Source organism: Sceloporus occidentalis, unplaced genomic scaffold, assembly GCF_023333645.1.
Source record: "Sceloporus occidentalis isolate IW3139 unplaced genomic scaffold, rSceOcc1.0.p SCAF_44, whole genome shotgun sequence".
Taxonomy (NCBI): domain Eukaryota; kingdom Metazoa; phylum Chordata; class Lepidosauria; order Squamata; family Phrynosomatidae; genus Sceloporus; species Sceloporus occidentalis.
This window is the reverse complement of record NW_028317024.1, coordinates 3,181,235-3,197,929: the sequence shown is the minus strand read 5'-3', so window position 1 is coordinate 3,197,929 and position 16,695 is coordinate 3,181,235. Positions and strand designations below refer to the sequence as shown.

Here is a 16,695-nt window from a genome sequence, read left to right as displayed (position 1 = left end):
AATATGGAGAAATCTGAAGGCCTTTCAGATAATGACCTTCTAGTCATGAGGTTGTAAGGGACATTAACCATATATATAACAACATAAACTATTCCTAGATAAATAAAACACAAACACCATGCTTGGATGAAACAGACCGTGGCTTTTATTTAGTTTATCAAACATACAAACTTCAAATGTAGCGAACTGATTTGCAACCATTGTAACAACATAATAAGCCCCATAATTGCTCCATCGATTCTTCAGCTTATCAGCTTCGCCACTGCTCACCAGACTCAGAGGTCAGTGCAGTATCGGCTCCGCTGAAAGCCAGGTAAGTGAAACCAGTCCGTCAAAAACAGCCTATTTATAGGTGATTTTCCCGCCCATTGCGCCGCGCAAAGCACCCGCGAGGCAGGCACGCGGCCGCACGCGACACTTAAAAAACGCGGCAAAGCGCTAGCGCATGCGCAAACGCAACCAACATTATATAAGCTTCACATTTTTTTTTTTTTTTTATTGAACTACCTGACCCTTCAATGACCCCACAGCCTATACTTAGCTATTATAACAGTGACCTTTATTTGCCCCCACAACCTCATGCCGCCCTGCCCTATGGTTGCAGGCCTTATCATTATTTGTGTTCAGCGTAGTTCAGCATGACTGATAGGGCAAAGCAGAAGAATGACACATATTTTTAGAGTAATACCACTCGATTCTCCAGTTTATGGTAAGATCTCTGACAACAAAAACAGAACATCCACTGATTTCCCATGGCTTTGGAAGATTTTTCATCAAGTGATGTAGATAGCCCAGATCCTGGTTATCTGCAGTTACACCTCCTTTTTGTCTAGTATCATTCGGCCTGGGATAATTAAAATCCTCTCAAGCAGTAAGAGAAGTGACTACCTTATATTCTATTATCTTCTCGGTGTGACACCAGTCTACATTTACTGAAACTAAAAACACCCATGGTGAATAAGGGTCTTAAAGTACTCCCACAGCTAGCTAAATTGCATAAAAAACACCTATGAGTGACACCAATAGCCTACAGAAAAATTGGTGAATGGTAAATTCTATGGAATTTCATAGCTAAAGACAGGTCCGAACTGGCAGAACCAGATTTAATCCCCAGTCTGTTTCTGGGTTTGGGTTAATTATAAAATGTTCTTCTTTATCTTTAATTATGTTCCTTTTTATTTAAATGTTGTGGTAACTTGTACCCTTAACTGGCAACATCCCGGGTTTCGTCCAGAGTCTCTGGGTAAAGAGCTGCCTTTCCCTGGGGTTAACTTCAATCTAGCTACTATTCCCAACATAATCAAATAGTAATGTTGCTTGCTTAACATCATGGGAGTTGCAGTCAAGAAAGGATAATGTTGTGTAGTGTAGTTCTGTGATACACAGCAATTTTGAGGTGTTACAATAAAACAGGATAGTAAAAAAGGCCATTCTCGCGATGTTTAGCCAACCAAATGGATGGCTGAGAATCATGAGATATGCATTCCACAGCAAATGCAGTACCACTCCATAATGCTATTAAAGCTAAGATTTGGCACTCCACCTGTTGAGTGCTCACTTACCCATGACACTTAACATACCAGTCTGGCTGAGAATCATGGGAAATGTAGTCTCAACACCTGGAGTATTAACTAGCTGCAATACATGTTTGAAATAAACTACCTTGTGCCAGCAGCATGCAAACTGTGTCTGCCCAGGCTGGGACTCTATGCCTGTGAAGGAGCTGCTGCCAGAGTGAAGTGGAGGAGACCAAACCATTCTGACAGCAGGGAGTGTACAGAATTAAAAGCAGTTTTGCTGTCCTCCCCTGACTACTCTCTATGTCTAGTTAACCTATTCTAAACAGCCTACTGTTTCCCCCTCCCCTGCTACCGTTCCAGAGAGCCCTTTGAATTTCCAGGGTGGTGGACAAGTGCCCCCTCTTGCCCCCTTTCCAGTTGCCCATATATTCTTATTAATACTCCTATATGTACTTTAAATGTATAAAAGCATTTTCCAAAATAATTTCCAGCTTTAAAGAAATGATTGATATTTTAGTACCCATATTGACCATGCATCTATTTCTGAATGTGGTAATGTGTTTATTGGCTGATTTCCTTTTAGTAAATGGGGCCAGTCGTGTCAAATGGAGAATCATTGATTTGATTTTAAGAATTGGGTCATAATTGTCATACTTGACAGAAATCAATAAGCATTTTTTTAATGCAAAAAAAATGTTAAACTCACTGCTTGCTCCATATTTGTGTTTCTTTCCTTTATATTTAACTTTCTCAATAGATACTAAAAGCCACAATGATTTGGGCGTTTTGAAATACATGATGCAGAAATAGGGGAAGTGTAGCTATTACAACTTTTAAAATAACTAAATTTGCATAGTAAAACTAGCTATGGCTTGTGTTTTTGTTGTCAACCAGTAAAATTGATTTGGAGATATTTAGTGTAAAAGTTCCTTTCCCCTCGCTTACCTTTACAAAGGATGCTTGAAACAATAAATCACTATTACAAAGGGGAGCATTAACATAATCAAGAGGAATAATCAAGTAATCATGAAATAAAGAAGTTAGTATAGGGAATCTAAACGAGAAGCTATCAGAGATTACTTTGTCATGTAAGAGAATATACATGTTTTTGAGCTTGGTAGATAAAATAGCCTAGCTTGGTTCAAAAATGTCAGGATTAAGAAAAAAAAAATAATTTTCTTAAATATATAATACACGTCTTACACGTGTAGTTAGCAAATTACTGAGTTGTTTTGGTGATATATTAATGAATAAATGAGTTAATGCATACTGTTTTAAATAGCAACTATTGACAAATATATCACCTAGTTCCTAATCCTTTAATTAACAAATTATTTATCATCAATTAGGGTCCCCCTGTGTTTGAGAAGCTGGAGTTTATCTATAGCATAAGTGCCTATGAATGTAATTTTCTCGGATTGATTAGCTTGTGGTTTGTGTTGCACTACTAAGCCATTCCTTATTTTCTCCATATAACTGTGTAATACGCTTTAGTGAACCATTGATGATTTTTTTTTCTACCAATTAAAAAGGACTTTCTTGCCTACCAAAAAAATTTATGGAAAAATCCTAAACTCTATACACAACACACCTATGCCAAATTCAGATTTTCTGAACATATTTGCAATGCTAGCAATTTCATATGAGTGTTTTCGTTAATATCTAGAACACAACCAAAAATATTGTAGTTTTGCTATTTGCAAAATGATCTAGTTACTGAAAAAAACCAGACAGTAAATATGGTATTACAACAAGGGTTAAAACAAAGGTCATGGAAGAGATATTCCATTTAAGAAAAGAATTGTAAACATTGTGCTGAGTAAGGGATTTCAAAAAAGTGAATTGTCATCGATACACGCATTCCCTTGGAGATTCAGTCAATACAGTACCTATCTTTCTGTATCTGTGCAATATTTTTTACATCAGATATTAAAATAGACATCATAATAAACAGATGTGTGCATTATTTTTATTTTTTGTGAATCAAAGTTTTTATTAAGTTTTGGTGTAGTTTTTTTCAACAGAGGAGGGAACAAAAACAGGGGCGGGACAAATACACAAGAGGGAGCCCTGACACAGCAGGGCAAGGTGTGGTATACAGGACACAAAAACAAAAGCAAATGAGAAGTAATAACAATACAGTAGACGATGCAAATGAATAACAAGATTGAAAGAAAAAAAAATATACATAGACCCGTACAGAAAACAAAAACAATAAATAAATACATGGCATGGCAAACCCCAAAACACCTTCCAGGACCCAGCGGCTACTTTAGATGTGTGCATTATTTTTATTGATCAATTTATATAGTGCAGCTTCAGGCAGCTCTGTACTGTACAGAACATACAAAAGTTAGACTTCCAAAAACAAAAGGTGAGGGGGTATGTACTAGACAAAAAAGATGGGGACATATTTTTCATTTAATTTTTGGACAACAAATTTAGTTTTCTGTCCAAGTGTAGTTTAATTTGTGACAAAATGACTTCTCATCCTTGATCGACTGTATGTACACTGCATCTGGACCTGGTGCGTTGGTAAGTATGGATTTAGACATACAGCAACCATATGCATATGGTAGAAAAGTACAAAAACTTGGCAAACTTACAAGAAAATACCCAGATTGTACGTTTCTGTTCCAGTATTTGACATGTAGGTGTGTGGGGTTTTTTGTCATTCTGTCGAAATATTTCAATATAAAGCATGACATTACAAAAAAAAAAAAACCTTGCATCATTGCACAGTCGCAGTCTGCTGAAATGGTAATTGAAATTCATTTTAGTTTTCTATATAAAGCTATAGAAATAATATAGTGAGCGCTGAATCCTAGTAGGAGGTACATTAACAACCATGAAATCAAGAATATAGAATATAGTCGCCGTTGCATTTACAGTGTGAAATTGAATTGTGCTGTGGGGGTCATGCATGAAGAAAAGAGTAATTACTTTATAGGGTACATTTAAAACGTCCTATTACATGTATACAGGGTATAGAAAGATTAAATATAACATGTACTTTGACGAAGGGAAGTAGAACAGAAATCCATTATTTCATTGTACGTTTTGCAAGCTTTCTCAAGTTGTTTAAAAAGAAATTCTACCCTTCTAATTCCGTGTTATATCCGTGAAAATGACATTGATAAAGACTACAAATTACTTAAGTAAAATAAACACACACACACATTTTATATATCTATTTTTAATAATATTTTTGTATGAGCTTATGCCCTATATGTGACAATATCAACTAATGTTTACTAAACAACATATAAAAGGTATAGCAACTAATGGAATGGTCTTCATTGGACCCATTGTTTCTAGGGTAAAACTTGGAAAAGAGAGTGTGCTCTAGCATGTCACACCATGTCAACTATTTTTAAAGGCTAGTATTCCATTTCCGAATACAACTATTTCAAATATTTGACAGTACATATATTTTCTGTGGAAATCACTAATATAGAAGAAAACATAATACCTATATTATTTTATTGTTGATGTTGTTGTATCACATTGACAACAGTTAGGGCTACAATCATGCCCAGTGTCTAGGACAGCTCACAGGCGAGGCAAAAGAGATGAGGAGCCCAGTCATTTTCTAAAACAAGGACCTGATTACTATTATGTTTTGTTGTTATTCAACAACCCTTTTTGATAATATATATATATATATATATATATATATATATATATAATATATAATTTTTTTGTAATAATAACCTAAAACCAAACTAGCCTTTTATTTGCATTCTCCTTATTGTCAAACCTATATATATATTAGATTTTTTTCTTCTCCTCTGCCTGTCAGCGAACTATCTTTTTTATACAAAGCAAATATAGTATATTAAAACATGTCTTACCTTAAAATAACTAAATATATAAAATAATGTTGGATTTTTCACCAGAGCTAGCCAGAATACTTATTGAGCACATACTTTCTGCAATATGCAACAAATATTTTAGTAAGCAAAATAGTTTGTGCCAACCTATTTAAAATACCGGTACATACAGTATATGTTTAACAGGTACATATTAATTAATTTTAATTTTGGTTAAAAATGTTACAATATGTATTTTAAATAAGGGTCGCATGTGTTTTAGCCAAGGTCGCTTAATAAATCACAATAAATATGGTATGGGTTTATAACCATGTGAATCTTTTTTGTTTCAGTTCTACAGCAGCATTCAGGTACAGCTGTTTTTTCCGAATGCAGTGGTTATATCAATGAAGACACCCAATGTATCAGGAAATGGCATTACTGGCAGGTAAAGCAGAGTCTGACTTCACAGCATTCAGATTCAAAAACCTGGAGAACTTATGTGAAGTGCGGACCAGGAAAGGGGTGTTCTACAAAACAGCTAAGCTCCTTCATCCAGGTGAGGAGAGATGTTACAGAGGGCAGGTGGAGGACAGAGTGCGGCATGTAATTATTAATGTAGGTGGTATCAAGTATAGGATTCCATGGACTACCTTGGAAGATTGTCCATTGACACGTCTTGGAAAACTAAAAGCTTGCAATAACTATGATGAAATAATGGATGTCTGTGATGATTATGATATAAACTGCAATGAGTTCTTCTTTGATCGGAATCCATGTGCCTTCAGGACTATTATGACTTTCTTGGCAGCTGGGAAGCTGAGGATACTTCGGGAGATGTGTGCTTTGTCCTTTCAGGAAGAGCTTGTATATTGGGGTATAGAAGAAGAACAATTGGAATGGTGCTGTCTGAGGAAACTGCAACAAAAGGAAGAAGAACTAGCTGAAGCCAAAATGTACGAAGGCGAATTTGACATGTCAAAGGAGAATTCGCAAACTGCCTTGCAGGACAGTGGCCGGTTGGCCCAGTGTATGAAACATCTCAGGGACATGGTAGAGAACCCTCACTCAGGAATCCCTGGGAAGATTTTTGCCTGCTTGTCGGTCTCATTTGTGGCTATAACAGCAGTCAGCCTCTGTGTCAGTACCATGCCTGACTTGAGAGAAGAGGAGGATCGGGTAAGCGTTCATATGGTGCTTCATCTGTAGTACCTTAGAGAATGTAGTGGTAGTTTAAAAGTGTCCCTGATCATAGCCGTGCTCATCCCTGCCTCATATTAAGAGAAGTAGAGGGGAAGCCCCAAGCAACCAACCCTGGGATGTCCCCATCATATTCACCATAGACACACAGGCTATGTCCTAATGACATATTTTCCACTTTTACAAGGGAGGCATCTAAAACATATAAACATGTGTATCAGTCTTAAGGTGTCAGCAGTAGTAGAGCTGTGACAATGCTTCTTCGTTAATCAGGTGCTGTTATCCCAAGGGCATTTTTGGCTACTTGACCACTAATTAATCATCCTTTTGCTAAGTTGACACTTTGGAATAATAAAACTATAAACGGTGGGATATAAGTAAATGTTTTGTCGTGTAGGTAAAAGCCTCATTGATTGCAAATGCTTAATTTTACAATATGTTATCTGGCTCTCAAGAAAGGCCAAAGGTTTGGTAGGAATGAAAAGGACACAAGAAAAATATTGCCAATTAGGCTGTCCTTTGCTTTATAATTGACTGAATCTCAGCTCATCAAATATTAGGCTGCACAGAGGAGATTGCTTATTACATAATATTTCCTTAATTTAACAGTGAAATGTTGAAAGATTTATAAAGGGTGTTCCATCTGGCCATGTTCAGAAAAGTTGTTCTTAATACATTTATCAAATAATGGAAACAAGCATTATTGATGATAGATTTAGCCTTTTTGTGTCTTTGTTTACGACTATAAGTACACGGAATGTCGATATAATATAAAATGATGTGGTGCAGACTGCAGGTCACAATCTGATATTATCAGTCTGGCCTTTAAAGTATAGAGTTGATGGCCATTCAGCAAAGGTTAGGATTTCTCAGTGAAGCGAAAAACCTTTCTACTTACCAAGGTTAATATCTATATCACTCAATAAGAAAAGCATCACCACCTGCTGCTACTGCTGGACCTTTAATGTGTAATATTTTTGACTAATATTAATATATTTATTTTCTGGAAGAAAGTGACATTTGAACAACATCAGCTGTAGCTTAATCAAAACAGTGGTTTACTGAACTGCAGTATATTGAATACCAGAAAGTTTGAGTCTTTACAGTAGGAAAAATGGACAGATTAGATTGGTCAAATGGTTCTTATTTGCCATTAAATTCCATATTTCTATGTTTACACATTCATGCAGTTAATTCGTAGCTCATGAGGACCTGGCTACAGAGACTAAGTTTGGGTCAGTTCATCTCAAGTTCATGGTTTGGCCCAAGCTCAGCTCATGATGAACTGCAGCTGGCTCACCCTCCCATACCAACATATACAGTACACAGAGTGGCAGAAGGTTCATTATAATGCATTTGTGACATGTGAAATGTTAACATTTATGGCGAAGACATTAAAATATGACTTGCTGCACTTATTAGGTTAATGTCAGAAGCTTGGTCCTAGACCCTGCTTCCCCCTAGTGAGGTATCTTCATATTGAATTCCTATTCTATAGAAGGTACCACCTTACACACATTTATAAGAAAGTAGATTTTTTGATGATTTTGGATGAGGTTGGTGAGGAAATGGATGCACAAATTATGCCAAAATGACTATAGTGGAATACACTGTATTACCTACTTTTCATAAACATATTATGTTAGTTTAAATCAGTTATATTAGTTTTATGTAGCAGTTTGAAAACATTACAATTTGAAAACAAAATGTGCACCTTTAATATGTGCAGTATAGCTGTTAAAATCCTATGTATATTAGGTGTATCCAAACTCAGGACAGATATAGAAATATATTTTAGGATTTTATTTCTCCTTTGCACTAGCTGTGTACAATTTATAGCAGGTAAAATTGTGAAACAATTGGTTCTTCTTTTTCTATTTTTCTCCTTGTGTACTAACACATACTAATTCCTTGTGTATATCTGCTGAATTCCATTAGCGGCTGATCACAATTACTTTACCTAAGGTAATAGTTATGTTTTTAGTGAGCACATAATAATTACAAAACAATTGTGACATCATCAGAACATGGCGACCTTGGTGGCTTCCATGCATATGAGCCTTGAATGCAGTTACTTTTCTATTTTTAAATTTGGTTTATGATAGACAATTCAGATAAAGTGCTTAGCACAATTCCTGCTGTTTTGTAATTTTTCATCATGTATGTAGAATCCTATCTGGAGAATCTGTGTGAATACATGTATGTTAATGACATGCATGGCAACATTTCCTTTATAAAACACTGGGAATTGCCTTTTGTCTTTTAGAAGCATTCCACCACATTGTCCGTATGCAGTAACCATAAGGTCCAGCGTAGTCAGTATTTTCCATTTATTGGTTTTCCTTGACCTCCCGCTAACATTTAACTAAAATCCAGGCCAGTGACATAACGCAAAAACTTGGGGCATCTCTACAAGCTGTGTTGAGAGGCCCCCTAGGACCCATGGGCCCTCGGTCTGTCTTAGTCCTCTGGTTTACACCTAGAACACATACTATTGCAGAATTCCGTGACACTTTTATACTTCTGAACCTAGAACCATGAAATTTGCCTTCCCTAACTAGGCTAGTTTTCGGTAACTGTTCTGCTTTATATTTTTTCTCAGGTGCAAAAAAAAGGATATTTAAAGAATAGATGAATGTAGAATTATGTCAGAAAGATATATTCTGACATTCTGTGTTCAGCTTTAGAGTTCTTCTCTGCACATTTTCATTTATATGATACTGATGCTAACAGATGAGACTGTTTCAGTTAATGGAACAACTGCAACACAAACTTGTTTATGCTCATAATATTTTGTAGCATTGGTCTCCATATCTAATGCCATACCGTGTCTTCTATGCTTCAAGGAATCCTCAAATAAGTGTTGTTATATTGTCTTTCGTTTAGGTAGCAAATTTGAACAGCTCTTCGTCGTAGATCATCACTAAAACTATTGAAGTGGAAATGAATAATAATATAACACGTTACCATGTGTAGTGTAACATAATCTACTCTGTGGACCTCTGAGGCGTAAGTTCTAGAACTGAAGCCTCCCTTTTACATGTCATGGAGATCCCTCTATAAGAGGATGGGAATTGTATTCCATTGTCTAGTATTCTAATTGGACAGTATCTGGTGCCATAATAGAGAAATTCATCCTTAGTTCTTCCAGATTTCAGTTACTTGGCACCACGTGTAGCTCCATTGTTAATGTAGTAAAGTCAGTGCCTAACTTGCTAACAAAGCAAACTGACTTAATAACAATGCTAGTGAAATTACCATGCAAAAATCTCCAAATGACTAACCCTTGATGATGGGCCCAACTTCAATTATAAAATTACAATCAAAAGGTTTATTGTTACTACCAAACTAGAAAACATGTCCAAATATGTGCCAGCTGTTGAGGAGAACACACATGGGCTGCACACGGACATTAAAAATGGGAAAGCTGAAATGGGAATAAAAACAAGTGATGAATAAGCCAAAGATTGATAAATTATCTTGGTACCTACCTGGCATTGCTACTTCAGGCTTATGCAATTAAAAAGGCACTATGCAGTTTAGATCGACATGATGAACCATTGAATGGAAATACCAGAGACCAAGCAAACTGGAAATATTATGAATGTTATTTTATCTTGGTATTAGTGTAGAGTTAAATCTGATGCTACATTATATTCATAGATATGATATTTGCCTTCCAGATTTCCCTGTCCACAAAGTTTTCCACTAGACACTCACAGGCATACAAAAGGCCATTCTTAAATCTTTACCTCCCTTGATCTTCTTTGATATTATTTTCATGGTTGTCTGGGCTGCCATACCCAGATGTCATGTTGAGATACCATGGCGCATGACCATGATACTGTTAATAATTATGCCCCTTACCTCTAGAAAATACTTTGAAATTCATGCTGGAAGGTGTTTCAATAACAGGGTTTGTTAAATATTCTCATGCCTTATACTTTAATGTGCTACCCATTGTTCTACTAGACCCTATAACTTATTCCAAATCAAATATTCCAAGATAGTTATTGACAGTGATACATAAATGTTTAGAGGAAGCCTTCATTTAAGGAAGTATTAATGAGAAACTATATCCAACCATTTGTCAGTAACTATTTTTTCTTTTAATACATTCATATAAATGTTAAGGTAACCACCAAAATGAAAGTGAAGAGGAAAAAGTAAAAACCAATACTACAAGTATACATAGAAATACCACCAAGGCATTCTATTCCTTGATCCACAACATCTATTTGGTGGAGGAAAAAAATCCCTGATGTTGTTGATTTAATGATAAGCCATTTAATGTGATCGGATGATCAAAAAGGAAATTAAGTATTCTATACTCTCCAGCTGTGCATCCTAAAAGACCACCAAGTCAGGATCTGACCTATTTCTCTAATTGTCTTTTACATTTGATCCCATCTTCATTTCAGTCATTATATAAACATGCATTAACTGGATCAATGCTCAGTTGCCATATGCTTCCAGACTACTCAAACAGCTGGTCTTATCCTATGTAATCAATTTTCCTAAAGGTCTTCTCTAGCAATCTACTGAATATATATATATATATATATATATATATATATATATATATCCTGAAAAACATCTTAAAGGGCTAGAGAAGGGCTTTATGCGGTTTGATAACCGCACACACTTTTACCTTTGTAAGTCAAGTACCTTTAATTGGTTCTGTTTCAAGCATCCTATTTTTTTATAAAAAGGTCTTCCGAACATGGGGTAAAGTAAGTAAGCTGAAGCTTTTTTAGTGTATCACCATACAAAATGATACCACTAAATCCATCTATGGTGTAATCAGACTGGTTGTGATAATATGAGGTGGTGAACATAGCAAATGGCTATCTTGAATCTAAGGAAAAACAGGAGAAAAAAACAGGCAGACTATATGGATTGAAAGGTTCTAATCTGCTGTTTCATTCTATGTTTCTGGGAGAAGTTCTTAACTACTGCTTTGTGTGTGTAAATTAAAAAAAAAAATACAACACATTTGTGTTACATTGTTTTCAGTGATCTGAGACACATAAAGACATTTATCTGAAATTCACTCTAACCCTGACTCTCACTATTAATCTCCCAGTATCCTCTTTCAGATTATGCATTCAAGTATATTGTATATATCCAAATAGCACCCCCCTAGAGGACAAAAATCACAAAGTAACCATAGCTAAAATAGTTTTGGCTGTTTTGTTAACAAACATATAGACCAAAAACTACGCTTTTTTTTTTGTACAGAAGGACAGGATTGTTTTTTAGCAAAACAAGGTTTTTAAAACATTCCTTAGGAGATGAAGATTTAAACGTGAATCTTCTTATAGCCTATTTTATAAAATGTGCCTGGGGGTATTCATTGGCTTCATTTGTGATTCCCAATTTGGTTAATGAGCATGATGATATTTTCCTAAAAAACTAATTAGTGTAAGAATTGTGTTTAGAATAACCTCTGTGGAAAACCCTGCTCTTTCTTATTGTCAAATATATAATTTATGTGTCCTCATCAGTATCAGTATGCCCAGGGGCATACCTAGAGTATTTGGCACCCTATCACTGTATGTGGCACCCCCCCCCCCACACACACACACACTTTAAAACTGCATAGCTTCTATCTTTATACTGGCGTAGACACTGAAGGTAGTACAGCATTACTGTTATCATTATATACTGAGGCAGACATTGACGGTGGTACAGCATAACACCTATCACTATATACTGAGGCAGACATTGACGGTGGTACAGCATAACACCTATCACTATATACTGAGGCAGACATTGACGGTGGTACAGCATAACACCTATCACTACGTACTGAGGCAGACATTGACGGTGGTACAGCATAACACCTACCACTATATACTGAGGCAGACAATGACGGTGGTACAGCATAACACCTATCACTATATACTGAGGCAGACATTGACGGTGGTACAGCATAACACCTATCACTATATACTGAGGCAGACATTGACGGTGGTACAGCATAACACCTATCACTATATACTGAGGCAGACATTGACGGTGGTACAGCATAACACCTACCACTATATACTGAGGCAGACATTGACGGTTGTACCGCATAACACCTACCACTATATACTGAGGCAGACAATGACGGTGGTACAGCATAACACCTATCACTATATACAGAGGCAGACATCGACGGTGGTACAGTGTAATCCCTATCACTATACATTGAGCCAGACATTAACAATAGTGCAGCATAACTCCTATCACTATATACTAAGCCAAACATTGATGTGGTGTAGGCCTACCACTTCACTTGTCTGGCTTAGTAGTAGGGATGCACCAAAACGAATTCTGGACTGAAACTGAAAATGCAGCATTTACCTGTCCGAAACCGAATATGACCCCCCACCATAAAAAAAGGTAAGTAAAACACCAAAATAGGACAAAAAAGTTAAATAACAATATTAATATATATATATATATATATATATATATGATTGTTAACAGCAATCACACTCCTATCATGCCCAGGCATACCCAGATTCCAGCATGTACTAGCTGACTTGGCATGATAGGAGTATGATTGCTAACATTAATGCATTCTCACAAACTCATTAATTATATCCCTCATTCAGACAATTCATCCATTCTCTCACTCATTCTCACAATGCATTCACACATTCATTTATTCTCTCACTCCTTCTCACTGTTTATTTATTCCAATATACTTTCTACCCCCCATCTCACTATCTACCCCCCTCCCTTCTCACTTTAACTGAATGCTTTCCTACCTTTCTTTTCTCCTTTAAGCAGTCAGCTCCTTTTCCTCTTCTTCGCTCTTCCTCTTGTTCTTCTGTTTTCTTTTGTCTTCTTCTGGTTCAGAGGGCATGGACGGCGGTGGGTGCGGCTTCAGTGTTGTGCGCCGGGATCTGACAACAAATCCCGGCGCACAGCAGCAGTTGCCTCGCATGTTGCAAGGGAGCGGTATCGGAGGTCTTTAACAGACCTCCGGCTCCCTTGAGTGATTTTAAGCTGGTTAAAGGGAGATCCTTGATCTCCCCAACCGAGCCTGCTCCTCCAGCGGCGGACATTACTGTCCGTCTCTGGAGGGGTGCCCGGTGCCGGCAAGTTGGCACCCCAATGATGAGCGGCACTCGGTGCAGACCGCCCCCCCCCCCGCTAGGTACGCTACTGAGTATGCCCATCCATGGATGTATAGCTATATTTTATAATATATTTATTTATAAGATATAACTTACCTTTGAATAATAGCACCCAAAGAGAATGCTCCTTCCACCAAATCTACCCCCCCCTTAGAGCAAATATTATAAAACAAAACACTGCCAATATAATAACAGCAACATTTATAGTATCACAATAATGGATAATTGCTGTTTTAGGTTTGAAATCTTCACACGCTTTGTACATTGTGCAGGACACAACCCTCATGTGAACTACCCCAGCTTAGTTGCATCTGGTCCATAAACCCAGGTGGTGTCATGTTTATGCAGTTAGAGGCCTGTGAAGGCACATCTTCTCCAGGTGGCTCACAGACCTCAAATTAATAAGTAATATTAAAAAAGGTCTGTTTCGGTAGCTGCTAGACTTATTACACTTTGACGACCTCTATCTTTATACTCTACAGGTTGTTAAAGGAGCCATGGGGCAACCTCCATGAGTCCCTAAAGTAAGTCTAGGCTCCACATTAAACATGGCCCTGTGAGGGAACACCTAAGTACCAAGTGAAGGATGTCATGGAGTATTATATATAACAGGTGTCTGTGCCCACTTTTAGCATGCTGCAAAGATGTAACTGACATGGGCACGAGGAGATGAATGTAACCATGCATCGCCCCCCTCCAATTCAAACATCTTTAAGCTTAAAAGTCTTCATTGTGTTGGTTCAGTGGAGAAACCGTGTGTATGTTCTTAAAAAATGCAATATCATCTGAGCTGAGGTCAGTACAGGTAAGGGAATTTCTTTCATTAATGGCATGCATCTATTTATGGAGCTTATACGCTTCATATTAAATTAGAGAAAGGCACTTTGCAATCAGATTATCCATGTTGTAGTGTCTAGCTCTGAATCTATTATCAACAAGAGGCCAGTACTATGGTATATTTAAAATTTCTCACCATGCCTGTCATAAATAGCCTTGGCAATATTTTGTTATATAGCTACTAAAGTTAGTAAAGCACTTTACTCTGTTTTACAGATTTTTTATTTATTTAAATAGGAATGCAGTTAACCCCTTGATAACCAGGGGAGGGTGTACACACCTCTTTTGGTTCTCCAAGGCTTAGGGGTTTATATACCAGAGAGAGAGAGAGTTGGTACAACACTTGTTGTGGTTTCCAATCCCTCATTTCACTATTCATTATGAAAGACTAATAGAGTCTCTCTGGCAAGAAGGGTCAGCTGGCCCTGTATCATATAAAATTCACTAGGCAAGGAGACTCAAGAATTCTCACCGATTTAACCATACATTATACAGAGCCAGCCAAACTCTTCCTTCAATTGAAGCCCACTAAGGTTGGTCCTTCATAATGTATAGTGAATTAATTTAGATGCAACTGTAACTCTCCTGCAAACGCTGTCCATTTTTGGTCTGAAAAGCCCAAACACAACTTCCTTATATAACATGTCTCTGTGGTGCTATTTAATAAACAGTCAGAACTGTTTTTTTAATCTAAACAATGTTGCATAAGATATATACAGCGTATAAGAGTTTAGCTTTATGATCAGGATGGTAAACTTGCCATACTCAAACCCATGAAGGAAATGATACACTTTGTACATTACTGATTATATCAAAACAAATAAAAGTCCAACATAATTAAAGGAACGCTCTGAGAACACTTATAATTGACCTCGGAACGTAAAAATTCATGCATTTCCGAAATGTCTGCAGACTGCCCCATAGGGGGTGATGTGCACAGAATATCAGATACAGATATCTTAATCTCAAATTAGACTCCCCTTTGGGATTTAATGAAGCAGTTGTGTTTATATTTTAAGTGTAACTCATATATTTAGTTAATATTCTGTTTTATTATCGTTCGGTTTCAAAGTATGTATTCAAAATGGGTTTAACTTTTTGGGTGTTCATGTATTCAGTTTTGAAGTTTTTATTATGTATAGCAAAATTTGATTGCCCTTGGTGAATATCTCTAATCCAGTTGATTTTGAAATTAGGTTTATAGGTGCTGTTTAACAAAACATTAAGTGCACCCTCTAGATTGTTATTATTATTATCATCATCATATTCGGCAGCACTGGACAATGGACATGGAGGGTATTCTGTAGAATCCCCCATATGCATTCACCCTTTAGGGTTTAAGGCCAGATTCACAAGATGAATTCACATCATTTTACTGTGATACAGAATTTTCACCGTCTTAAGAAACATCTTGTTAATTCCAGTATGAATGCACCAAGCAGTGTTTTGTTTATATAACTTCGTAAAGATTTCCAAGAAGGAATCTCATAGATGTTTTTTTCTCTCTGGGGATTCTCCTATGTGTTGATGACATTGCATAGTTTTGATACAAAGGTATATTAAATCCCAGCGTGCATCTGCAATAAAGCATTTACATTATGCTTGAAAATCTTTTTGTAAGATTTTGTTAAAGTCATATAGTCCATGCATTTCATTCCCAAAGCCATTGAATATTTTAGCAGACAGTCTGTTTGAGTACCATGCATTTATTTTTCCCATTGGGCTGCATTCCGAACAAAGTATTGTAATTTCCAAACAATATGGCAATATTCTTCGTTCACAGAATGTGTGCATTGTCCTGTCCATAATGTGTAAATTGCATAATTAAGTCGGGAAAATGCTAACCACCAGGAGTGAGGATGGAAAGAAGTTATAAAAGACATTTATGTGCTCAGTAAAGCAAACAGGCACATTCTGTCTATGAAATCTTTGGTTTTAAGCTCATCTGCATTTACTGTTCCGATAAGTACCGTAAAATACACGGTAAACATCAAACTAAGAGAGATGTGAAACAGATAATGCGTTTACACATAGCCTTTTAGTGCTTTACCATCTGAGGTTTGAGTACATCAGTATGGTGCAATGAGGTCTCTATATTGAGTGCAAACATCATTCTGCTAATTGTCGGGACAAAGTCCTCTCATTTAACGTCGTTGATTGATTTATAAATGTTCAGATATACATTTTGCCCAT

At 36.7% G+C, this 16,695-nt stretch overlaps 1 protein-coding gene across 1 annotated transcript in view; it reads left to right on the top strand.

The window, feature by feature from the left end:
- The first annotated feature begins 5,752 nt into the window (after positions 1–5,752).
- Positions 5,753–16,695, top strand: part of LOC149289597 (voltage-gated potassium channel regulatory subunit KCNG2-like) — a 30,484-nt gene continuing 19,541 nt past the window's right edge. The window contains exon 1 of the mRNA XM_089490414.1: positions 5,753–6,511. Coding sequence (XP_089346540.1) covers positions 5,753–6,511 — 759 coding nt within the window. The remainder of the gene's footprint in view (positions 6,512–16,695) is intronic.